At 53.4% G+C, this 18368-nt stretch overlaps 3 protein-coding genes across 5 annotated transcripts in view; 1 reads left to right on the forward strand and 2 right to left on the reverse strand.

Moving 5' to 3' along the window:
* IGLON5 (IgLON family member 5) overlaps window positions 1-2659 on the forward strand; it is a 16088-nt gene extending 13429 nt beyond the window's left edge. The window contains exon 8 of one of the 2 annotated variants that reach the window (XM_019634183.1): window positions 1110-2659. In XM_019634183.1, coding sequence (XP_019489728.1) covers window positions 1110-1359 — 250 coding nt within the window. In that variant the 3' untranslated portion in view covers window positions 1360-2659. The remainder of the gene's footprint in view (window positions 1-1109) is intronic. The other variant, XM_019634184.1, reaches the window with a different exon arrangement.
* Window positions 2660-3808: 1149 nt separating this feature from the next.
* VSIG10L (V-set and immunoglobulin domain containing 10 like) lies at window positions 3809-14233 on the reverse strand. 2 transcript variants are annotated; one of them, XM_019634178.1, is made up of 11 exons: window positions 14163-14233; window positions 11451-11580; window positions 10551-11369; window positions 9874-10167; window positions 9432-9716; window positions 8749-9003; window positions 7995-8273; window positions 7446-7742; window positions 5636-5749; window positions 5257-5411; window positions 3809-4789 (listed from the first exon to the last, which is right to left on the reverse strand). In XM_019634178.1, exons 1-11 carry the CDS (start codon window positions 14175-14177, stop codon window positions 4718-4720), a joined length of 2715 nt encoding a protein of 904 aa, XP_019489723.1. In that variant the 5' UTR covers window positions 14178-14233; the 3' UTR covers window positions 3809-4717. The 2 variants fall into 2 exon arrangements, with proteins under 2 accessions (XP_019489723.1, XP_019489724.1); XM_019634179.1 differs by lacking the exon at window positions 5636-5749.
* Window positions 14234-14273: 40 nt separating this feature from the next.
* ETFB (electron transfer flavoprotein subunit beta) lies at window positions 14274-18024 on the reverse strand. Its single transcript, XM_019634174.1, has 4 exons — window positions 17990-18024; window positions 17788-17944; window positions 15186-15344; window positions 14274-14485 (listed from the first exon to the last, which is right to left on the reverse strand). Exons 1-4 carry the CDS (start codon window positions 18022-18024, stop codon window positions 14315-14317), a joined length of 522 nt encoding a protein of 173 aa, XP_019489719.1. The 3' UTR covers window positions 14274-14314.
* Between the last annotated feature and the right edge of the window lie 344 nt (window positions 18025-18368).

An 18368-nucleotide genomic window follows, 5' to 3' on the forward strand; every position in this document is an offset into this window, starting at 1 on the left:
CACTGGAGACACTGCAGTGCACAAGAGACAAGGTCTAGGGACTGGCAGAGCTTTCGGTCTAGTAGGAGTAGAAAAGCAATAAACAAGAAGACACAAAGTAAAAAGCAAACACACATAAATAAGAGAAAATAATTTGGGATATCGATAAGGGTTACGGAGAAAATAAATAATAGGATTGGGGATGGTAGCATTAGATAAGTTCATTAGAGAAAGCTTCCTGGAGGGGGCAACATGTGAACACCTGAGTGGTAAGCCAGCCCTGCCCAGATCTGCTGAAAGCTTTGCAGGCAGAGGGAACAACAAATGCAAAGGCACAGCGGGAAGCTAGCTTGACCTGAACAGAGGGGTCACCTGGAACCTGAGGTTAAAGTGGAAGGGAAAGCCAGAGTCTCATGGGCCATGGTAAGAATTCTGGATTTTATTCTAATACAAGGAGAGGACACTGGAGGCTACATGGGAGTGACATGCGGTTGAGGCTTCTCAAGAGAATCACTTTGACTGTGATGTGAGGGATGGGCCGTGGGGGAAGCAAAATGTAGGCAGAGAGGAGGCTCCTGCAGTCCTTCAGGAGAAGAGGGCCGGGCTGGCACAAAGTGTCTGTATCCGGGAGATGTCTGGGAGGTGGAGGGAATAGGGAAGTGGAGTAAAGCAATTCCAAAGTTGGTGTGAGCAGCCAGGTGATTGGGGATGTCGTAATGAAGTATTGAAAAGGAGAAATAGTGGGGGGTGGGGCAGGCCAGGAGCCAGTCTGGGGGGCAAAAGTCAAGAAGGCATGTTTGGACATGCTGACTCGAAGATGATTTGTGGCGATGTTAGATAGACAGAAACCGTATGACAAGACAGATATTGACAGCCCCAGACAGAAGCCAGAAAAAGAGGAGGAGAGCTAAGAAAAACGGAAGTAAGAGAGACAAATGCTCAACGAGATGCTGAGACTCAAAACAGAGTCGGAGGAGCAGGCACGCGGAGTGAAAGGCTCAGAACAGCCCCTGGAGAGGTAGCCTCAACCGCGACCCTCAGGGACCAGCGTAGAGACGGGCACCTGGGTGAGACATACATGGGGTCTCCTCCTCTCAGGCCTCCTCCTGTGACCCTCTCTCTTTCTTCAGGCCCAGGGTCCCTGGAGAACTCAGCGCCGAGGCCCCCGGGGCCCCTAACCCTCCTCTCCGCCCTGGGCTGGCTGTGGTGGAGGATGTAGGAAGAACCCAGTGCTGCTCGCCTCCCCCTGCGGGGGGCCTGGGGCTGAAATCAAGAGAAAAATGGGGAGCAAGCGACGTGGGTCTCGAAGGGGTGGAAGAGCTCTCGGCCACCGAGGAAGAGGAGAGGAGGAGAAAGAAGAGGAGGGAAAAAGATCTTTAGAGAACCCATCACTGTGAGGGATAACGCAAAATTATGCATCTTTCTACAGCCATTCTCGCCACCGTTCACGTTTCCGATTGTGACCCACCGCCACCCCACACCCCTCTCTTAGCTCAGGCTGTCAACTGGATCGCATGTGTGTAGTGGGTGTGTGTGCGCGTGAGCCTGCACGTATGTGTATGTGTGTGGGGGGTGGTTGCTTGGGGTGGAAAGGAAGCTTGGCAATCTTCCCTTCTCTACACCTCCATGTCCACTGCCCCCAACCCTGCTGCCTCTCCCCTCGGGCTGGAGGTAGGTATGGGGGCTTCGTGGTAGCAGATGTGTTAGGGGAAGTTTTTGAAGCTCCCTGCTTTCCCAGTATATGCACGCACACTGCCCCCTCCCTTCCTTACTGAGAGGGTGTCTCCAGGGCTGGTTGGGAGTGGGGATGGGTGTCGCACTTACCTGCAAGCTGTTATTCAGCCTTTGTGAGCAGGTGGGGAGTCTGGGCTCTGTACCCGCCCCTGCCATCAACCACCAACTGCCTGTAGCCAGAGGCCCCATCACTGGCTCAGCGGCCTGAGACCTTCCCCACTTTCCCTGTCCTTCCCCCACAGCCCTGGACTTTCTGGCCCCCTCCTGGGCCAATCGGTGCTTCCATCCCACTGTCAGGCTGGTGCCTGTGGTCACCTGTCTGTCTCAGTGCTTTGCCCCACCCCACCTCCACTCCCTTTGGCCACCTGCAGCACCAACCAGCTGCCCTCAGCGCCCCTGCAGCCGGCTCACGCCTGTGGGCTTGCTGGTCTACTCCCTGGCCTCTCCAACCAACTGTACCTCCCAAAGACTGACCCAACAGCCCTCACACACGCTCAGATAGACACACACATACACACACACCAGCGACTGACCAGCAATAGCCCCCCTGGCTCCAGCTGTCCTGTAGCCAGTGACCAGCTGTCATTCCCCCAAGGGTGGACAACTGTTGTTAGGAGGGGACAGGAAGAGCCTCAGCTCTGATTGTAGGAATGTCCCACCCTGGCACACCACATCTCGCAAAGTGGAGGGGAGGCCTCACACAGACATCCCGAGCCCAGACCAAGATGCCAAGCCACCAGCTCCGATTCCCTGGAGACCCTCTATAAATACCCACCCCAAACCACACCACCCAGAGCTTGGGGCGGGGGGGAGGAAGAGGGCAGAGCAGGGGCCGGGGGCAAGGGGCAGTGACTGTACCTCAGACAGGGGCGTGGGCCCCATCCCACATTGTCTTCCATTCCCAGGGTCCAGGGGACAGGGTGGGGAGGGGGAGGGATACAAGGGAGGGGGTGGGGGGACCCTGGGGGCCGTGTGTTCCAATCCATGGGGAGTGTCGAGACCACCACACCAATAAACGCCTTTTTCCAAAGTCTCTGCCTGCAGGTGTCAATGTCATTAAGGATTTGGGTGCATGGAGGGCAAAGAATCACTGGTGCCTCCCCAGCATCATTTCTACCGTCTCCTGTGGTTGCTTTTCTCCATCACATGGAGAGATCTTGGGGGACAGCAGTGGTAGGGAAGACAGAACGTGTAGCCTGAGAATGATAGAAACACTACGGAATGGAGAGTGGAAGGTCTAGAGAAACTAAGTCCATGATGACATCACTTGAGCTGCTGGATCAAAACTTACCTGATGCCCACCTTCACTTGCATAAGCAATAAAGTCCTTGGTATGTTTAAGCCCATTTGTGTTAGGTTTTGTCTCTGGTGATCAAAAATGAAATGAAAATTCTTAACTGATAAAGAAGAGCTATAAGGGGTTCAGGTAGCCAGGACCCCAGCCCTCAGCTTTTCAAAATGATCCAATAGCTCTGTTTCCCAAAAGCCTCTTTCACCTCAATCTTTAACAGAATGCCTCATATCCTTTCCTTCCTTAAGATAGATTCTGGTTGTCTATGTTTTAGCTCTTTGTTCCCTCTGTCTTCTTTGCTGCCAGACCCACATCCCGTGATACAGGCTGAGATGTTTGTTTTCCCAGCCTTTCTTGCAGTGATATAGCCAGTTTTTGGTCAATCAGATATAAGGGAAGTTTTCTGATAGGCTTCTAGGAAAGGGTTTTCCCCACTCATGAGGATGGTCAAGGGGAAGGTATGAGAAAACCTCCTTTCTTCTGTCTTCAGATACAGTTGTGTGAAGAAGTGATGCCTGGAGCTGCAGTAGCCATCTTGCTAAATGAGACAATGTTCCAACCCACTAAGGATGGCAGAGCAGAAAGATGCAAAGAGCCCAGGTCATTGATGGGGTCACTAAGTTGCTGACCCAGCCTTGAAACCACCCACTTCCATATTTCTTGCCACCATTTATATCGTTGCTTGTAGCCAAAAGAATCTTCATTCATGCACCCACTAAAATCTCCATCAAGAAACCCAGCTGAGAAAGGAAGACACACTGAGGAGAGCAGCAGCAAACCCTGCTCTCCACTGGCACCAAAACATTTGATCCGTTAACCAATTTTTATTGATTGTCTGCTGTGTGCTAGGCTCTGTATTAAGTTCTGGGGATGACGACATGGTCTCTGCCTTCACGAAGCTCTCAGTTTAGAAAGGCAATTAGAGGCTAAACAAGTAATGATGTATTTATGGACGAGAAGCTAAAGGTTCAGGGTCTCTAGGACCTAATCTATGATGAAGGCAAGGATTAGGGAAGAGTCTTCTAAGATGGTAACGGTCACCTTTACACTTGAGAAATGAACAACACAGGGGGGGAAAGCTGTGCTCCAAGAAGAGTAAACTCTAGGAGCAAAGGCCTAAGACAAAAATAAAGTGTGGCAGAGAGAAAGCCTGTGCTACTGGAGTGGCAGTGGGGAAAGAACTGGAAGGGGAGGTCAGAGAGGCCAACAGAAGCCAAACTACTAGGCTTTTAAGGGCATGATGAGTTTGGACAATATCTGAATGACAATGGACAGCCATAGAAGGGTTTAAAGAGAAGAGAGACATGTGATCTGATCTGTTTTAAGATGAAGATTCTGGAAACGGTGGTGTGGCCTGGAGGAGGCAAAAGTGGACGTAGAAAGGCCTTTTCAGAGATGAGGCAGGGCCCCTCCTCCTGCTCAGAGCAGCACAGCAAGCATCGCCCGTCCACAGCACAGCCCACACGTCTTGCCTGCTTGGTGGACTGCAAACCACACTGTTAGATAAGCAGGAGTCTCTCCCATTCCAGGAGTCCCATCTCCTTATTGCACAAATACAGGTAGAATCTTCTGAGATGAGAGAGGGAGACAGGAAGTCCCACATTCGGGGTCCAACCTTCAGTCACAGCAGGACAGAAAGGCCATGCCTGCTGCTGGGGAGAAGTAGGAAGACCCACCCAAAAACTCCTGCGCAGAGCAGGCCATTAGCCCTGGTCACACCTGCGTGGCTGCTCGAACAGTTTTCGGGCCTGCACCTGGAGAGATGACTGGACTGGGGCCAGTGACCTAGAAGAGAGAAAGGATGGGGGAACAACCTCACAGGTTACCCTGGACATGACTCACCCTTTTCTAGCACTAACTCTCATTATTCATAAATTAGCTGGGTTCCCTCCATTTGCAAGGAATAAAAAAAAGTCTATACATGAAACAACCCAACTTTATGGGGAAGAAGGAATTCCATCCCATTTTGGAGAGAAAATGGAAGTTTTGCCCATTTATGTGGGAAAAGAAATAAAGGAGCTCCCACTCTTTTGGGAAAAAATTGTAATGTCACTCTTCTTTTAAAATACGTAAACCTTGAATGGGAAGCCCTGTCCAACTTTTACATATTTAAAAAAAAAGTATAAATTTTACCAGCTTTGTAAACCAACACATAAAGCTGGAGGAAGAGAATTCAGACTATCTCATGTCCCTGGCTAAACAACAAAAAATTCCACCCTGTTACCAGGGGTCACTGGGGCACCCACACTCACTTGGTGGGCCCCGGTTGTGCCAGGGACCTCCAGTGGGACTTTGAGGGGCAGAGGCTGTGGGGGTTGCACTGGGGCCACGCTCTGCATCTTCTTTTGTAGTGGGGGGACCACAGAGGCAAAGGTGGGGAGATATTTCTTTTTCTTGGGAATTTCTCCTGGGAAAGAGAGAAAAAGAGAAACAGAAACACGTGATTGGCTGCTCCAACATGCTAACCCAGCCAATAGTAAGAGAAGCTGGACTGAGAGGTGGAGCCTTAGTTTGATTGGCTGACATAGAGGTAGGAAGGTGGGACCGATGACCTGTAACTGGGCTGAATAGCTCGGCCAGGTCTCCAATAGGGTTTTATGTGGAGACCCTTCCAGTTGGCCCCTCACTCACCCTGAAAACGGCGCAGGCAGCAGACACACAGGAAAATAAGTGCTGCCAACAGTGCCAGGCCTAGTAGAGAGCCCAGGACGATGCCAGCGATGGCCCCAGGGCCCAGGGTGGGGCCTGAAAGAGACAAAGAGAAGGATAAGGGGAGCAGGAGCCAGGTCTGGACCTGTCTCCAAGGCCTCATGCCCCAACCCTCTCAGAACCCAGGAATCTGGGACTCAGCACTCTCAATTCATTTAACGTTTACTGAGTGACTGTGGTGTTCCTGGCATTCTGCCAAGTGATGAAGATTCATTGGTGAGCAAACCAAGACATCTACTCTTGTGGGGATTAATTTTAGGAGGGAAATCAGAAATGAATGTGTAAATGAATAACATAATTACAGATTGCACTAAGAAGAAAAATAAGTGTGTTATAATAGAAATAATGGGAGGGGAGGTGACATTTAGAAAGAGTGGTGAGGAAAGGTCCTGAGGAAGTAAGATTTGAGCAGAGACCTGAAGAATAAGGAGCCAGGCATGCTAAACAGGGGAAGGGTATTCTAAGCAGAGGGAACAGAAAGCGCAAAGGCTCAGAGGTAGGAAAGAGTTTACTGTGCTCAGTAAAGGCCAGTGTGGGTGGAAGATATGGAATGAGGAAGGACGAGGTAGAGGATGACTTTTGAGGAGTTAGCAGGGGCCAAACCTAGGGGATCTTGTAGGAATTCATGAAAGGCTTTTAAAAAGGGCAGCAGTGATATGATTTGATTTGTATGACTTTGGCTTCTATGTGGTGAAGAATGGGTTGTAGGAGGACATGAGGGGGCATAAAGAGACCAGGTAAATGGCTGTTGCAGTCCAAGCAAGAGCGGATGGTGGTGTCTGACCAGGGTGTTGAAGTGGAGATAGAAAGAAATAGATGGATTAGGAAAGCATTTTGGAAGGAAAGTTAACAGGACCTGCTAGTATTTGGGATGTTGGAGGTAACTGGAGCATGTGGGTGGTACCATTGACCAAGATTGGAAAGACTGGAAGTTGTTGGGGGGTGTGGGGGTGGGAAGGAGGGGACACAGTTTGGGGCAAAACCATCAAGAGGTCTATTTTGGACATGTGGAGTTCAAGATGCCAGCCGGACATTCAAAGTAAAGATGTCAAGTAGGGAGATGGCTTTTCAAATGTGGAGTTCAGGAGAAAAGTCTGGGTTCCAGATCAGACATTTGAGAGTTATCTGAGTAATGATAATATTCAAGGCAATGAGAGTGGACAGAGTTCCACTGGGGAGAAATACAGGTAGAGACGAGGTCTGAACACTGAGCACTAAGATATCCAATACTTAGAAGTTTGGGATGATTATATGTTGAATTATCCCCCCCAAAAAAATATATTGATATATCCTAGCCCCCAGTACCCGTGAATGTGACCAATCAACTCAAGGTAAGATGATTAAGGTGCACCCTAATTCAATATGACTAGTGTCCTTACAAGAAGAAGACAGAGGCACCCACAGGGAGGAGGAGGCTGTGGGGAACTGGAGGCAGAGATGGGACTGATATGGCTGCAAGACAAGGAACATCAAGGACTGATGGCCACCATCAGAAGCTGGAAAAGGCAAGCAAGGACTCTACCCAGAGTCTCAGAAGGAGCATGGTCCCAGTGACACCTTCATTTTGAACTTCGGGCTTCCAGAGCTATGAGAGAATACATTTCTCTTGTTCTGTCCAGTTCAGGGTCCTTTGTCACGGCAGCCCCAGGAAATTAATACAGGGAGAGAGGGAGCATCCAATGAAACAGATTTAGGGAGAAGCCCGGGAGAAGGCTCTGACAGTCCAACTCACCAGCTTTGTAGACCCGGGTTTGTGATGGGGTCCCTGGCAGGCCCCCCAGGATGGGCAGGATACGCAAGGCCCATGTCCCAGGGTTCCGAGGAGGGAAGGGCACCACTGCTGACCGCTCCTGAGGCCCCAGGGTAAGCAGGGGGACCCAGTCTTGGTAAGTGTTGGCTCTGCCCGGGTCAGGCCCCTCTGTCCGTGCCTGGATCTCAAAACCGCTGATCAGCGCTCCACGCTCCACATCCCAAGTCAGCACGGCTGCATCCCGGGCTCTCTGCAGCCTCCATGAGGAGACGGAGGGTCCTGGAGGGATCAAGATGAGGTGGAATTTGTGGGTCCTACAGGGGAGGGGGAAAAGGGGCTGCGGGCCTGGAGTCATAGGTCTCAAGGGGAGAGGGTCTGGAGACCCAGACTTCTGGGCCTGTGAGGGTGAGGGGCTGGGGGTCTGGACTCCTGGATCTGAGGGAGGACGCTCGGGGTCTAAACCTCTGGGTCCGAGGAAAGTGAGGGCTGGAGGACCTGGACTTCTGGGTTCTGGGAAAGGATGGAACTCACCAATGAGGGTGATCTGGTCGCCCCCAGCACCCAGCGCCCCACTGCACAACACAGAGTAATCCCCCAGGTCCCAATCCAGGCTGAAGTTGCCAATGAGGAGCCTCCGCCCATCTTGGCTGGGCCGCAGTCTCCCCCTGCCTCCTGAGGCCAGGGGCCGCCCTTCCCGTGCCCAGAACGCTCTCGAAGGTGGCTGACAGCCAGAGGCCTCCAGTGCCACCTCTGCCTCCCCTGACCGTGTCTTCTCCACCACCGGATGCAGTAGCACCTCTCGAGGGGCCTCTGCAGGTGCAAAAAAAACCAGTTAAGGAGGTCAAGACCTTGTCCTGGAGTCAAAGAACAAGTCCTGCCCCCTTTGGTGAGTCAGAAGCAGTGAAACCTCAGTCCCTCGGACAAAAGAGGAAGGGTTACCCATTTACTCCCTCCCTGGTTCACTCATCATCTGCTTTCCTTAACAAGGACTTATTGAGTACATACTAGAGGCCAGGTACTAGAGGCCAGAGAATACTAAGTTATTCTCTGCCACTTATTGCTCTGAACACGTGGGAAGGTGTCAGCCCTTTTCCTAGGTCCAGGAAAGAAATTTTGTCCTGCCCCTGCTTGAGGTTTAGGAAAAACCTGGGTCTTTCTGTAGGGTTAAAGACAAAGGAAATCCCTTTTCCTGGAGTTGGAAAGTCCTCCTTTCTCATGTACTAAAAGAGCTAAGAAATACCCCGTCCTCCTCCGGAAATAAGAAAGAAGTCCCACACGCTCTCACCCGGGGTGACAGTGCAGGTGCGCGTGGTCACCAGGTGTCGAGCAAAGCAGGTGACAGGGACGCCGCTGAGACGGGGGTGGGCGGGGACAGCCGCCAGGAGCACAGAGGGTACCGGTCCCGCGCGGACGCCTTCAGGGAGACCCTGAAACTGCAGGGAGGCGGCAGGAACCCCGCCAGGCCACCAGCAGCGAAAGCGGAGGCTGCGTTCCTCGGGATCCCCTTCGACTGAGCACTGTGGGGACCCGGGGGGCAGATCTGTGGAGCCGGCAGAGACCAAGAGATCAACCTCACTCCCCTTTCCTCTCTAGCCCCGCCTCTCGGAGCGTTCATCTCACCCCTTTTCACTTAGACCCGCCCCTAGCCGCTAACCACGCCCCTCCACGCTGGCCCCGCCCCCTCCCCGGGCCTCTCAGCCCCTTGCTGGTTCCACTCCTTCTCCTGGGCATCCCTGCCACTTTCACGAGGAATCTTCGCCCTTCCTTCCAGGCCCGGCGCTCCGGCAATAGCCCTGACCCTGCATGCCGGCCCCGCCCCCTCCCGGGGTGTAGTCCAGCCCCTTACGGTTCTGCCCCTTCTCCAGGGCAACCTCTCCCCTTTTACAGGGCATCTGTCCTTCCACCCCTCCGCGGTGGCCGCGTCCTCTCCAGCACCTCGCCCTTCCATCCCGCCTAGGCTGAGCTCACCCGCGACCGTGAGGTTGAGCAGCGAGCGGCGGCGGCGGCCTGTGCGTGGGTTCGCCGCGAGGCAGCCGTAGGCGCCGGCGTGGCCCGGCCGGACAGCAGGCAGCAGGAGGCGCGGGCCGGCGGGCACCGCGGCCTCGGCGGGGTCAGCCAGGCTCCACGCGATGTCGGCTGGCGGCCGCGAGGCGGCGGTGCAGCGCAGGGTCACGCTGCTGCCCGCAGTAACATAGAGGGCGGGGGTGGCGTCCCGGTCTGAGGAGATCTTGACGACCGGCGGATCCGGACCGTCTGGGTAGAGGGAGGGGGTCGGAACCGCGAGAGTCGGAGTCACCCGGGACTCATCCAGATACCCCGGAGATTAGACCTCCAGCCCCCTCCTCCCCGGGGACTCAGGAGCCTGGACTGCCAGGTCCCTGCCCCCAACCCCAGGCATCCTCTAACTCACAGAAGACGCTGACGTTCGCTGCGGCCTCGGTGTGGCCAAAGGGGCTGCTGACGCGGCAAGTGTACCGAGCGTGGTCGCTGCGCACAGGGCGCGCGATGAGTAGCTGGTCTCCCTCTGCGCGGATCCGAGGCGGCTCCGCTCCCTCCGGGTCCGCTGCGTCCAGGGCGCTTCCGTCCCGGCTCCAGCTCAGCTCCCCGCGACCCGGCCCCCACCCCATGCAGCGCAGCCGGAGCTCGGCTGCCCCTTCCTCTGTCTCCGGGGCCTCCGGCTGCACCGACAGCTGAGGCAGGGGCTCTGAGAGAGAGGAAGCGTGCTCGTTTGTCCCTTAGGTCCAAGACTCCAGCCCCAGCCCCTACACCCTCTACACCTAGGGCTTCCAGGTGCAGCCGCAGCCTCCTCTTAGCCCCAGAAGTCCTCTTCTCACAGGCCCAAGAGTCTGAGTATCCAGCTTTCTCCTCTAGAGAACTCAGGAGTTGGGGCCCCCCCGGGAGTCTTGATCCCCAGTTCCAACTTCCCTCTGGTGCCCCTATCTTGTCCCCTAGCCCCTTTTGTCCTCCCTCCCTCCAACTCAGAAGTCCTTTCTCCCCTGTCCAGGGACCCCTTCCTCTGGTGACCTGCCCAAAGGTCTGGCAGAGCAGCCCCTACAGCCTGCATTCTGGGCCTTCGAGCCCGCTTACCATACACGCCCACCGTGAACTCCCGAATCTGCCGAGAGACCCCGGCCCGGATGATCTCAGCCGTGTAAACCCCGGCATCCTCCAGTTGGGCAGAGGCGAGTTCCAGGCCCCCTCTAGCCTGGTCAAATCGTAGGCGGTCTCGGTGAGCCGGGTCCAGGCTGATCAGAGGAGCCCTTGGCCCCAGGCCCCCAGCTGCCAGCACCTTGGAGCCCCGGCGCCAGACCACCAGAGGGGCAGGGGGCCCAGGGCTGGGGGCTGGAACCAGGGGGAGCTGGATGGTGGTCCCCACCAGCACTGCAAGAGGGCCCCCCACCTGCTGGGGGAAGCTTGTCCCTGGGGTGGTCTCTGCAGGAATTTTAAGATCCAGATCCTCAGGGGAGAACTTTGAACCTGGGTCCTCCACGGATACTTTAGTATCCGAGATTTGAACAGAATTGTCTGAAGCTGGGGTCATAACAGAGAAGGAAGGTTCTGGGTCTGTGGCAGGAACTTGAGAGCCCAAGATATCAGGAAATACTTGGGAATCTGGGATCCCAGAGAAGGTGGGATCCAGGCCCAACTTTCCATCTTCAGCAGAAGCATTTGACCAGAAGGACCCAGGCACATCATTCTCATTCAGGGCCTCAGGGAACCATTTGGAATGGGGGACATCAGCGGTGGCTTTTGAACCTGGAGACTGATCTGGAAATTCCCAGCCAGGGGTTTTGATGGAGGGAACATTCGAACCCGGGCCCTGAGAAGAGCTTTCTGAGTCAGAGATGAAATTGGTTCGCTGAACTCCAGAAGAGGCTCTGAGAGCGGGGACCTCTGCTCCGGAGGCTGCAGAGGAGAGGAGGGGAGGGTGTTGGGGGGCTGCTGAGAAGGGAGACCGGTGGAGAAGCAGCTGAGCAGGGGACTTACCCAGGAGCAGGAAGAGTGGCAGAGCCCATGAGGTGTCCATGGTGCTGGCCGCACCCGAGAAGACACTGAAGTGAAACTCAGGGCCAGCACCTGTCCCTTCAGGGACGAGTCTGACAGGACTGGTAGCTTCCTGGGCGGGGAAGAGAGCCAGACACAGTGGGAGGTGCCAGGGTCCCCTACCCCAATCTGGTGGCTCAGCAGCCCACCCCACCACACTGGTCCTCATCAGCCGGTCCCATCTGAGGGGAAGCCCAGCCTGAACCCTGCCCTCCCCACCCCCAGGGTTGAGAGCTGAGTCCCAGGTGGAAACATGGGAACAAAGCCAGGGAGACTTCCTGGAGGAGGGTGAGGTGACTTTTCAGAGAGCCCCATCTCTGATGGCCTTAGCCTCAGCTCATGCTCCCTCCTTCCCAGCCTCCTGGCCTTAGGTCCACTATGTCCTGCCTGCAATCTCAGATGCCCATGTCTGACCCTGTTCCTCCTCTGCTCCAAACCCTCCATGGCTCCCTGTTGCCCTCAAAACCAAGTCTCAAAGCTATCTCCCACCCAATCATCTCTCCTGAGACCCAGAGCTGCACCTCCATGTACCCAGAGTCTCCATGCTCTGCATCCCACATAACTCATTATCTTCCCTCTAACCCGACCTTCCTTCTTGGATTCTCCATCTTAAGTATGGTTCCCCCATCTGTGCAGGGCCTGGGAGCCTTCCTTCCTCCTCCCTCCCCCTCACTGCTGTCAATCTCTGAATTCCATCCCTGTTGCCCCCTGCATCTCTCTGCCCCATCCTTTTTTCTCTGTTCTATGGGCGCCAGGCCCCAGCACAGGCCTCATCCTCTCCCTCTTCCCCTCACCTAGCCTTCTCTCTCCAGTCTTGTCTCCTCCAGTCCGAGGAATCTTTCTACACCCAGAGCTGCCCCTGCCCCTTACCTCCTCTCAGCCCTCCCATGGCTCGCCAGCACCCTCAGGAGACATCCAAGGAATTTCCAGACCCTGTGTGGCCTAGACCCACATACTCTACCCACTTCCTACCCACTCCAGCACTTATACTTTGAACACACTACCATTCTCAGGCCCCAACTCTCCCCTCCCAGATTTGCAGGTGCAGTTTCCTCTGCCTGGAATGCTGTCTCCCCACCCCCCTCCAACCTGGCTAAACCACAACTTGTCCTTCAGGTCTCTTAAGAACCAAAATAGTAATTACCACTTATCTTGTTCAGGAACCGTGCAAAAATGCTTCCCAGGCATTATAGGGCTAAATGCCCTATGAGCTGGGCGTTTACAAACCAGGGGACAATGGTTCAGAGAAGTCAAGGGACCTGCTGGAGGTTGCACAGCCAGAGGGAGATGCTGGGCCTCAACCCGGGATGGTCAGGCTGCTCACTCTTTCTGAAAGCTTCTCCTACTACCCCATGCGGGCCTTAGTGCCCCTGCTCAGCTCCCAGTCCTTTGAGCTCACCCAGGCACAGTTCTCAAAAGCTGATAATAATAATGATAATACATAGGGAGCATTTTCTGTGTGTCAGGTGTGGTTCTGAGGAGTCCACATTAATTAACCCTTCAAAAACCTATGGGGTAGGTTTTGTAACTTAAAGATGGCTGCAAATTCAACCCTCCTCCCATTAAGGAGTAGGGTCTCTGTTCCCTCCCCTTACATCTGGGTGGGCTCTGTGATCGCTAAACCAAGAGTATAGTGGAAGTGACCCCATGTTTCTGCATTTAGGCCTTGAGAGCCTGGCATATTCCACTTCCTGTATCATGGAACACTCCTTTTTGGAACTCAGCTGCCACCTGTGAGGAAGCTCAAGCAGCCTCATGGAGAGAAATCATGGCCTCTGGTCAACAGCCAGATGGAGCCAATAGCCTCAGCCAGCTTGCAGGCCACATAACTGAGCCATCTTGGACATTGACCCTCTGGTCCCATTTAAGCCACCCCAAGTGATGCTGCATGGAGGAGAGGCAAGCTGTCCCTGCCAAACCCTGCCCAGATTTCAGACTTATGAGCAAAATAAATGACTACTGGTTTAAGCCCCCAAGCAACAGACAACCAGATCACAGGTACTGTTACTAACTTCACCTGATGGAACAGGAAACCCAATCTCAGAGTAGGAACTTGCCAAGTGTCCTCCTGGAGCCAGGGATTGACCAGGCTGGGATCTGAACCCAGGGTCTCAGGATCCAGACCCCAAGTCCTTAACCACTACAGTAAGCTCTGACTGCTTCGATTAGCCAGATGAGGACGCTGAAGCTCAGAGATGGAAAGTAACTCACTCCAGATCACCCAGCTGTAAGGTTTTGAAATCCCTGTCTGACTCCAGGCCCCAGCTTTTCATGCCCGCACTAGGTTTGGATTGTCTGTTGTTTGTCTGTCTCCCCAGTCGGCATCAGAGCTTCTGGCATCAGAGCTTCTGGCCTCATTCCCTCTAGAGTCTCAGCAGGGGCCTGGCACTTAGAAGTCCCCAGCAAATGCTTTGCAGATGAAAGCCCATCCTCCACATCACTGAGATTTGTCTTTCAAGACTCAGCTTAGATGCCACCTCCCTGGGAAGTCTCTTTGTCCCACAGGCCAGGTCGGATGCCTCACGTGGGCTCCCAAGTGCCCAGCGATGCCTCCGCTTATAGCATACAGCACCCCACATCACAGCTGCCTTTGCCCATGTCAGTCCCCTCTTCAACATGGAAGCTTCTCGAGTGCAGGGACTGTATGTGACTCACCTGGGTCCCCAGCATCGCCCAGCACAAGGCCTGGCTCACAGGAAACCTAAGTAAATGTTTGTTGAATGAATCAAAGAATGGGTGTCCGTGGAATGAGGTAAGAGACAGATGTTGGGAGTCATAGTTTTATTGCCGAGTTTCACGGAAGGGGCTCAAATCCGCCCAATCTCCTTCAGCTTGGCTACCAGGTCCTCCGTGGTCTCCACCTTGACGCCGGCCGTGCGCTGGGGCGGGTCCTCCACACTAACCACGGAGAGCTTGGAGGTCAGGTCCACACCCAGGTCCCCGGCCTTGAGCACCTCGATCTTCTTCTTTTTGGCTTTCTACACACAGGAAGCCATGGTTCCCAGGGCTGCTGAGGCCCAGCCCTCCCTCCTGCAGCCCCTTTCATAGTGCCACGTCTGCAGATCCACTCCCACTGGTGAACCCTTCTGGACCTAGCCACTGGCCAGGACACATGTGTGATTTCTGGCCGTGGACAATTCCTGTTGGCTGGGATGTCTTGGGAAACCCTTCTATTATGGGAGTCCGCTAGCTTGGGAAGCTTTTCGCTGGCTAAAATGAATTGGCAAACTCATCCTTCCGGCAGTAATAACTCACTGGACTTTTGGCCAAGCTGACCCACTGAACTCTCCCTGTTGGATGGATGTCCCACTAAACTCTCCTTATTGGCTGAGATGACCCAATAAATCCTCATTTGGCTAGGATTATACAATGAACTCTTCCTGTTGGTTGGAATGACAAGAGGAACCCTTTTTATTGTCCAATAAAGCCTTTCTATTGGTTGAGATAAACAGCAAACAGCCCCTATGGACTATTATTACTGGCAGAAATGACCCAGTGAGCCCTCTCTGTTAGCCAAAATGACCAGTGATCCCCTCCTTTGCATGAGTTGTCCTTTGGAACCTATCTCCTCCCATCTGACCACCAGGGAGGCACTGGGGCCTGCAATACTCACCCACTCCCACCCCCTCACTGCCTTTCACTCCCAGGCCTTCAGTGACCCATCTGCCAAGTGCTCACCATGATGTTGGGCAATGTGGCATATCGGGGCTCATTGAGCCGCAGATCGGCAGTCACCACCGCAGGCAGCTTCAGGCGCAGGGTCTCCAGGCCCCCATCAATCTCCCGCTCCACTTTCACCTTGTCCCCTTCCAGTGTCACCTGGGAGGCGAAGGTGCCCTGGGGAGGGACAGTAGGGGGGTGGGGGAGAATGGGCAGATTAATTCAGGGCAGGCGCCGAGCAGTCCTCCTCAGGCCACTACACTCACAGAGAAGTAAATGAATGACAGAAAAGAAGGAGTATCCTGCAATGTGAACTACAGACACCGAGATCAAAAACGGGAGGAAGCCACAGAAAGAGATCTCAAAAAATCTAGGGAGGGTGTTGTTACTTTCACTGGAAGCCAAGGTGTAGGTCCTACCATCCTGAACCAGCCAACTGGGTCTCCCTTCCTTAATAACAATGAACACGCATTGAATATTAGGCACCATTCTCAGTAATGTAACCGTAGTTAAGTCATCAGATCCTCACAGGAACTCTATGAGGGAAATGCTACTCTCCCCACTTTACAAATGAGGAAAACTGAGGTAGAGGGGGGTTCAAAGACATGCCCACTGTCACCTACAGCTGTCAAATCTGAAAGCTAGCAGTCTGGCTCTAGGCTCCATGGCATGCTGTCACCTACCCACCATTCTGTCCCCAAGGGTTCCCTTCAAGGCCCCTCTGCGGGGCCAACAGCAGCCTCATGTGTCCCCTCCATCCTCAAAGTGTTCTCTGGGGCCTCATCTTCTTGGCTCAGGGGACACCCTCTGGCCCAGGCCCCTTGCCCCTCAGTCCTGAATCATCATTTTCTGATGTGACCTATACCATTTGTCTAACCAATCTGTTCTCGCCATTCATTTACTCGCTGGAAAAATCTTTCAGGTCTTGGAATGTCCCATTATTCCCAGTCTCTTCCACAGAGTGGCCCCCTGAGCCTGGTTCTGGGGATACACAGTGAACACAACCAACAAGGCCCTGGCTTTTGTGGCACTTACCCTGGCAGGGAAAGCCACCAGTAACCAAGTGAACACACGCTCACCACTGGCCACATGTGGTAAAACGTGGCTATTGTGATTGATGGAAGGAAGGCAGAATTTATCATTTCATTTAATTATTTTAAATTTAAAAGCCAATAAACAAGATACATTATCAGGATTGTGGTGATGGCTTCATGAATGTATACATGTATCAAAGCCTATCAAATTGTACACTTTAAGTGTGTGCAGTTTATTGTAGGTCAGTTATATCTCAATAAAGCTGTTTTAAGAAAACAATACTCGATGCAGTTATTGGGAAACATTTAAGTCTGTTTGGAAAAACTTGGGTGTATGAATCTACTTTTTCAACTATGAATTTTAGGAATCTAAATTATGTTATTTCTGATGGAAATTTACCATCTGAATGGAGATGTGCTGTCAATATAATATACGCTGGCTTTCAAAAATTTTGTATAAAAAGAAAAAAGAGGGCCGGCCGAGTGGCGCGATGGTTAAGAGCTGGCTTGGGACGCCAGAGGGCCCCGGTTCGGATCCCACATATGAGGGCCAGTGACACTGCCCTCCACAGCTAAGATGCTGAACAACAGCTCAACCTGCAGCTGGGTTGCTGTGAGTCGCCAGCGACGGCGTAGGCTGCAGCCCCTGCTGCAGTGGGTTGCCATGGACTACCGTGAGTAGCCAGCAGCCAGCGTGAGCGGCCAGCAGCCATAGTGAGTGGCCGTCCAGAAGCCGGCGACTGATCTGCCTCGCCTGGGAAGAACGCAATGATGGTGCCAACTTGGGCCAGTGAAGCAACGTCCTCCACAACTAGACTGAAGAACAAAAGGACAGCAACTTGTCTGTTCCCCTTTCCCCAATTCCCTAGGGCTGTTCCCATCCCCCAATTCCTTAATAAAAATCTTTAAAAATAAAAAGAAAAAAGAATGTAAAATAGCTCAATACTTTTACATTGATTACATATTGAAATGATATTTTAGATATATTGGGTTAAATAAAATATCATTAAAATTAATTTGCCTGTTAGTACTTTTTTATTTTATTTTATTTTTTAAGATTTTTATTGGGGATCTGAACCGGGGCCCTCTGGCATCCCAAGCCAGCTCTTAACTAACGCGCCACTCGGCCGGCCCTGTTAGTACTTTTTTAATGTGGCTATGAAAAATTTTAAATGACCAATGTGGCTTGCATTTCTATTGGACTGGCACAAGCAGGCATTGGGGGACCTGGAGTTTGGAGGGGGCATGAGTATTTCACAGAGGGCGGCCAAGGAAGGCCTCTCTGAAGAAGTGACACTGAGAGGTCTCTACCTGAAGGAGGAGAGTGAAAAGCCCTGCGGAAATCTAAGGGAACTGTGTTCCAGGCTGAGGAAGCAGCAAGTACAGAGGCCCTGAAGCAGGACTGAGATTGGAGGGGCTGAGGAGCAGCAGGCCTAGAGGAGGCCTGGTGTCCTAGCTGGGGGCTCCTCTGTCCTACCTGTTGGAATAGCCATCCTGCCCTTTACCCGCCTCCCTTCAGAAGGGCGGGGACACCGATGGGTGTGTCAGGCCTGGCCCTCAGCAGGTGCTCCCCTCTCCCGCCTCACCTGTGGCCAGTCCAGAAAGCCGGCTGTCATCTGCCCCGTCTGGTTACAGTCATCATCGATGGCCTGAGTGGGGAAAGAGAAGAGACTATGACAACGGGGTATCTCAGGCACAACGGGGGCCTTTGTCTCGAACAAGAATTGGCAAATGTTTTCTACACTGGCTCAGATGGCAAATATCATCCAGTCTGTCATAGCAACCCACCTCTGCTGTAGCGCATGAGCAGCCAGGCCATGCATGTCTACCTAAACAAATGGGTGTGGTGGCATTTCAATAAAACTTTATTTACAAAATCAGTGGTGGCCAAAGCCAGTTTGCTGACTCCTGGTCTAGAATGATCCCATCCCTTCACATGGGCCCAGAGACAGGCAGTCACTCGTCCGGGGGCACATGAGGGCACCGGGTATCCCCGATGCTAAATCTTTGCCCAATTTAAATATTCACAGAAGTCTCCCAGGAGCCAGGCCCTGGGCAGGCCACACAACAGGATCTGGGCCAATGAGAACATTCTATCTCTGACCCCAGTGACTGGGTCAGGGATGGGCACATGACTCCAGCTGGACCAATGAAGAGTTAGCCCTGG

This window comes from Hipposideros armiger, unplaced genomic scaffold, assembly GCF_001890085.2.
Source record: "Hipposideros armiger isolate ML-2016 unplaced genomic scaffold, ASM189008v1 scaffold_1531, whole genome shotgun sequence".
NCBI classification, from domain to species: Eukaryota; Metazoa; Chordata; class Mammalia; order Chiroptera; family Hipposideridae; genus Hipposideros; species Hipposideros armiger.

Coding starts and splice junctions, on each gene's coding strand:
- ETFB (XM_019634174.1), bottom strand. CDS start 18,024: ATGCATGGCCTGGCTGCTCATGCGCTACAGCAGAG. Junction 17,945..17,989: donor GCTCATGCGCTACAGCAGAG/GTGGGTTGCTAT, acceptor CATCTGAGCCAG/TGTAGAAAACATTTGCCAAT. Junction 15,345..17,787: donor GCTTTCTGGACTGGCCACAG/GTGAGGCGGGAG, acceptor GTCCCTCCCCAG/GGCACCTTCGCCTCCCAGGT.
- VSIG10L (XM_019634178.1), bottom strand. Junction 9,004..9,431: donor GCTCAACCTCACGGTCGCGG/GTGAGCTCAGCC, acceptor CCGGCTCCACAG/ATCTGCCCCCCGGGTCCCCA. Junction 8,274..8,748: donor CACCTGCACTGTCACCCCGG/GTGAGAGCGTGT, acceptor TTGCACCTGCAG/AGGCCCCTCGAGAGGTGCTA.